The following is a 6323-nucleotide window of genomic DNA, read 5'->3' on the forward strand; positions in this document are numbered from 1 at the left end:
CTTTCTCTTCTCTGCTTTAGTCTTTAGAAGAAGTGTGTGACCTGTTGCATGCAGCCCCCTTCCAGAATATCTTGCCTCGAGTACACGTGAAAGGTGAGTCTGCATCACGAACCAGAGTTCACGTTGCACGGTGCAGCCAGAGCAGAAGGCCAGTGTGCACAGTTGTGGGTACCTGTCACAGCCAGGGTGTCCCCGTGGGAGTGTCTAACCTGGTTAGTATTCATTAGCTCAAGTATTTATGACTATAATGATGCCTAGGATTTGTTTCAGAATAGCCCAGAAACAGGGAAGTGGAGATAATAAAAAAGAACGGCATAATAAAAAAAATAATAAAAAAAGGTTGGTAGTGGCATGATGAGTGCAGAGGTTCATTGTGCTGTTCTGCTTTAGATCACATAATTTCCCACGAGTTTTGAAAACTGTGTATTATTAAATATGAACTCTTTCATACTCCCCCATTCTGTTGGCTGATAATTACATGAAAAAAATTACACTAGTTCAAGTTGAAAGCAGATTCCAAGTGGATACATTGCACAAGTAAATCTTATCAGCTTGAATTAAAGTCGCAAATGAGCTAATTTAATATATTGTATATTTTAATATAACACGATACTCTTTCTAAAGAGAAAACCACATCCGTGGAGCTAACTAAATCTTCAAGTTTCTTTTAAAAATTTAAACTTTTGCAATTCCTTCATCTTACATAAGGATAGAGCATAATAAATTATTTTCCAACACAGAGGGGGAGAGAGTTGATGCCAAAATGAAAAGACTAGAATCCAAGTATGCGCCCCTGCATCTTGTCCCACTGATTGAAAGGCTGGGAACCCCACAGGTAAGGCATGCTGTGGTTGCTAGGGACTGCTCAAAGGGTGGAAAGCCACATCAGACCAGGGGAGGGGTTGGAAGCAGCTAGGAGGGTCCCTCCAGAACGTTGGGAGGATTTGAGATGGTTATGTAGAAAGGGCTTAAGCACCTATCTCAGGAACAAAGGTAGACGCAAAAGATGCTACCTGTTGTCATTGGTTACCCTTTCGTGATCAAAAACAAAAACAAACAACAACAAAAAAAACCAACGGTCTTTTTGTTGTTGTTGTTTTGTTTGTTTGGTTTGGTTTTTGAGGCAGGGTTTCTCTGTGTAGCTCTGGCTATCCTGGAACTTGCTCTGTAGACCAGGCAGAGACCTGCCTCCCCTGCCTGCTGCTGGGATTAATGGTGTGCATCACCACTGACCCACTGAACAAAGCTTTTTGAATAGGGTTTCGCCTTAGAAGTTGTAATAAAAGGCAAGATACCAGAATAAAGTTTATCTAACCTATTGTTGGCACCACTGCCATTTCAACCACATTTGGGGTTTTTTTTTGGGGGGGGGGGTGTTGGGGAGGGCTCTATATTTAGTGGCATTGCTGGCTTCTGCCAGTACATTTTTTTATGGTTAACTAGAAATATCTTTGGAAATTGCCATATGACCTGGAGCCAAAGTTGCTTTGCAGTTAAGGATAGTTGTACTTCATTCTTCTTGACTCAGCTATTTTAATCTTTAGGACATACTTAGTTGCTGATAAGTTATTTGTTGCAATAATTGCAATAGTTTATTGATGATTGCTTCCACAAGCCCTCTTTTTTGCCTGCTCAGCATTTTCTATCTATGTCAAAAGCAGACCTGAGGGTAGTTTGTTTTTCGCCCTTCCATACTCTATCATGGGTTGTAATATTCCATGTACTTTTTACAGCAAATTGCAATCGCAAGAGAAGGGGACTTACTGACCAAGGAACGACTTTGCTGTGGTCTATCCATGTTTGAAGTCATCCTGACACGGATCCGGACCTTTCTGGATGATCCCATCTGGCGTGGGCCTCTGCCTAGCAATGGGGTCATGCATGTGGATGAGTGTGTGGAGTTTCACAGGCTGTGGAGCGCCATGCAGTTTGTGTACTGCATTCCCGTGGGGACACACGAGTTCACAGTGGAGTAAGTGTGCGTTCTGTGACTCTCTGACAGGGCAGGTTCCAGGGGAGGCAGAACTGGCGGGGGAGGGGGTGGCTGATGAAAGAGCATGCGTGCAGTCAGCACTGATGTTACCATCATCAAAAGCTTTGTAGCTTTTAGCAAGTGCACAGACACCGCACTGGTTCAGTGCCAATGAGAAGGGGTTCCTTCCTTGATGCCGAAAGAGGACTCAGAATAAGTATACTGGAATTATCTGAACCCAGAGCAACTGGAAGCAAAATTTGGGCATTCCTGTTTCCGGGTAGCAGGTTCATAGTCATTCTTCATAGGTCTATGACCTACCAAACTAGCGTTTATCGAAACTTGGAAAACTGCTTGTCCTCATCATTCTCCTGTCTGAGAATCTGTGTAGACAAAGGAGTTGATATCGTCCGCCCTTGCTCTCTGGAGACAGACCCGTGAGTCTGCCTCTCTGTTCATTCTGTCGGTTGCTTGGTGCTCACAGGCAGTGTTTTGGAGACGGGCTCCACTGGGCCGGCTGCATGATCATTGTACTGCTCGGGCAGCAGCGCCGCTTTGCAGTGCTGGATTTCTGCTACCATCTTCTCAAAGTCCAGAAACATGACGGCAAAGATGAGATTATCAAAAATGTGGTACGTGGACAGACTCTTTGATACGTTTGTCTTGGGGAAGAACTTTTTTATCCTAACATAAAATTTGAATTTAAACAAAGAGAAATCCAGAAAGCTTTTACTTTTAAATAGGTTCTATTTCTTTTTTCTTATCAGATCTACTTTTTATCTTACCATAGAGACTATGTTTTCAGATTGTTGGCATACTGCTCTAGCCTTCTGCCTTCCAAATCACGTGCTTTGGAAACTGCCTTTATTAACTTTCTGTCATCTTATGAAGTTCCCCACAATTGAATTGTAGAAAATAAGTCAGCTATTATGTTCTCAAATGCTTTCTTTCATCTCTTCTAGAACATTCCTGCTAGACTTTTCTTCTGCTTCCCATGTGACTTGTTTGTATTAGGTTTTTTTGGTCGCTCCCAGGACTAGTCAACAATATGGGCCTAAGGACAGAAATAACCACCATTATTAGCTCACTTTTAAATGTCAGCCTGGTTCAGCTGATTGCCCTGCTTCGCCTCACAGAGCTAAATGGCATGTTTTCCCAGGCAGCCCTGAAGGATGAATGTGTTTTCCGTCTCCTTGGGTCATGGGCTGAATTCAATTTAACGCTGTCAGCCCATTTCCTCACATGGCTTCCACAGAGCAGTTTCAAGCCACAGGGGTCACCCACCGTTGCCACCTCCTTCCTGTCTCCTGCTTTTCAGCTCAGATGACTGGATTGGGTTTGCCTGGACAAATCCAGGCGCTCTTCTGAAGCGCTCTTCATCAAGAGAATATCCCCAGCAGTTGTGTGGGCATTTCTGAAGGGTTGTGCTAGCTCCCATACTGCCATTCCCTTGGCTCTCTGGAATACAGCCCGAGTATTTTCTTCCTCTGTTTTTATGGAAATAACTCATTTCAGGTTAAGTTGGCTGGGATTTTTACTTTTAAACATTCTTCTCATTGTAATTTGGTTGAAATCTTGGCAGAAATATTTAAATTGGAATGTTCCCCTCTCGCTGTTGTATATTCTGATTCTGATAGCTGAAGGCCTTGGAATCTCTGAAGACCAGTTAAGACTATCAAATCCTGTGTAAGATGGCATGCTTGCGAGTTTGCCTTGTTTCATCTGATTTAAATGTCTTTGAAGATTTGCTGTTCACTGCCAGTCATTACCACCCAGTGTTACCAGAGCTTCTCATGAAGTCTCCAAGGATAGACCAGGCTATCTCTTTATCATGGTCTACCCTTCTCATCTTCACCCCGTGTGGGCAGAGCCAGCAATGCTTTCAAGTTCTGTGTGTCTGTGACCTTTATCCAGACTTAGGAAGACTCAGCCAAAGCATCTTCTCCATAGTATTGTTGAACTGGAAATACACAACTCATATTTCATTAGTTCACAGGGCTTTACATACTAAACATATTTTTTTTCATGTTAATGTTCTTCTTTGCTTTTGGGCTTTGGAGAAAAGGGTTGCCCAGCATGACCTGGAACTCACCATGTACCCCCAAGTTGGCCTTGAACTCACTGTTCTTTATGCTGAATATATGAATATGCCTTTAAGTTTTACAGGTCTAGACGTAACAGTATCAAAATTACAAAGAGGCGATTTAAATTGGAAATCTATTTGTTAGTCCAATGGTGATATTTAAAAGACGGTAGGGGGCATGTAGTTTTCTGTAGGAGTCCTTGCATCGTAGAGCGCAGTAAATCTAAGCATTTGGTCTGATTGTAGCCACTGAAGAAGATGGTGGAGAGGATCAGGAAGTTCCAGATTCTCAACGATGAGATCATCACTATCCTGGACAAGTACTTGAAGTCTGGTGATGGGGAGAGCACGCCTGTGGAACACGTCCGCTGCTTCCAGCCGCCCATCCACCAGTCCCTAGCCAGCAGCTAAGGGCTAAGTTCACGGCATCCTGTAACTGACGGCATGTTTGTCTTTATGTTAATTATATTGACATTTTTAGGGACTATTTTGAACGTACTTACGGGGGTGCTTTTTGATCTGAAAGCTTAACTTTATAAAACTTATTTTTCTAAACTAAAACTTGTATATGCCTTTGGGATTGGGAAGTATGAGAGTATTGGTTGTCAGCTGTTGCCATTACTATGATGGTCTTAACAGGTATTTTTATGTTTAATGTTCCAGTAGCTAGTTATAAAATATTGAATTAGCCTGTAAGAAGCATAACGCCAACTAACTGTATTTTAAAACTTCCCTACCAATTTTTATTATACTTAATGAGTAGCTGCTTTGTTTAGGGATTTTTCTGATGGTCTTTTAGGAAATCTTTTCTAAGTCATTGCTCCCTTTTATGCCAAAAGAGTGAAATTGTTTCCTCTGCTCCCACCAAATCCAGTAATGTCAGTCTGACTTATACGATATGACTTACAGATTAGAGAAATAAAAGTCAGTGTAATCTGTTTGTGTTCGTTCACTGGGGTGGCAGGACACTTCACAGTGTGGGTTCAGATCAGTGTCTGCAGAACGAGGTCATGACGTCGTTCAGAAACAACCAGCACAGTTACCTTTACACCAGGTTTAGGCAGGGATGAAATGACCATCAGTGAGAGGGAAGGCAGCAGCTGCGTTGTCCACACAGGACAGAGAGGAACACCAGGACTAAGGTATGGCTCCCATTTTCAAGGCCAACAGTTTGGGGGGTGGGGTTGACACGGGACAGTGGACACTGCAAGAAAGGGACTGGGAAGAATTTGAGCCCGTCCCTAACAACCCTAAACATTGCTTCTCAATTGCGGGGGGACTATCTCAGTCAGCTTGAGTCGGTCCATGGGACCTGCCAAGTGAAAACCTAGAACCCAGTTTGGCTCTACTTTTGGAATAGAAATCGAGAATTGGGTACAGTGACGGGAACTGACAACTGACATCCCAGCAGCTGCTTGCAGAGCAGAGGGATGAGGATCCCTGGAGCCCAGGAGTTCAAGGACAACTTAAGGAACAAGGAAAGTAACATCATCATTGGGCTGGGAAACACCAAAGTCCAAAAGCTTTGAGCTTTATTTTACATAGAAAATAAAACACAAGTACTATTCTGCTGTACTGTAAACCTGAGTTACATCTTTAACAAGCCTGATATCAAAAAGTTACCTAAAATATTTGATATGAAGTTGTGATGGCATCTGTACTCGGCCTATGAAAGTGTGAATTGTAAAAGTCAACGACTGTGTTACTAAGGGACAGCCCAAATAAAGTCAACGACTGTGTTACTAAGGGACAGCCCAAATAAAGTCAATGACTGTATTACTAAGGGACAACCCAAATAAAATGCTTGTGTACAAGATTACGTACGTATAAAGTATTTTACGTACAACACACTCATTCTCAATGAGGAAACTAACTCTTCATCCCCAAGGGAATGAACATTGGCTTTTTTACATGTGCAAAATAAGACATAGATACAGTACATAAACAGACACACAGAATATCTGTGGAGGGAAAAGCTATTAGCTCCGCAGCTGAAATTACATAGAAAGGCTGGAAGTAGCTCAGTGTCAGAACGTGTGTATAATATACTGGGTCTGGGGCTGACACCCAGTATGGCCAAAACGGAGTTAGACACGGTGGCAGCAGAGAAAGAAAGCAAGAGCTCAAAACGCCAATAAGCAAACAACTTATCCCACCCCCACCCCCACAAAAGGATTTCACAAAACCAGCACTAAGCCACTGTGCAGTGATGGGCAGGGATAGAAAAGAGCATAGGCCCAAACTCCAGTTCTTCCTGTCATTGGGGAC

The 6323-nt window shown here is 42.8% G+C and overlaps 1 protein-coding gene across 4 annotated transcripts in view; it reads left to right on the forward strand.

Annotated features, from left to right (window-relative positions):
* The window catches only part of Cyfip1 (cytoplasmic FMR1 interacting protein 1), an 84469-nt gene extending 79086 nt beyond the window's left edge, over positions 1 to 5383 (forward strand). For 3 of the 4 annotated variants that reach the window (XM_057756595.1, XM_057756596.1, XM_057756597.1), the window contains exons 27-31: positions 21 to 93; positions 741 to 835; positions 1734 to 1972; positions 2457 to 2604; positions 4302 to 5383. In XM_057756595.1, coding sequence (XP_057612578.1) covers positions 21 to 93; positions 741 to 835; positions 1734 to 1972; positions 2457 to 2604; positions 4302 to 4466 — 720 coding nt within the window. In that variant the 3' untranslated portion in view covers positions 4467 to 5383. The remainder of the gene's footprint in view (positions 1 to 20; positions 94 to 740; positions 836 to 1733; positions 1973 to 2456; positions 2605 to 4301) is intronic. The other variant, XM_057756598.1, reaches the window with a different exon arrangement.
* The last annotated feature ends 940 nt before the right edge of the window (positions 5384 to 6323 follow it).

The sequence above is a fragment of the Chionomys nivalis genome, chromosome 23 (assembly GCF_950005125.1).
Source record: "Chionomys nivalis chromosome 23, mChiNiv1.1, whole genome shotgun sequence".
NCBI classification, from domain to species: Eukaryota; Metazoa; Chordata; class Mammalia; order Rodentia; family Cricetidae; genus Chionomys; species Chionomys nivalis.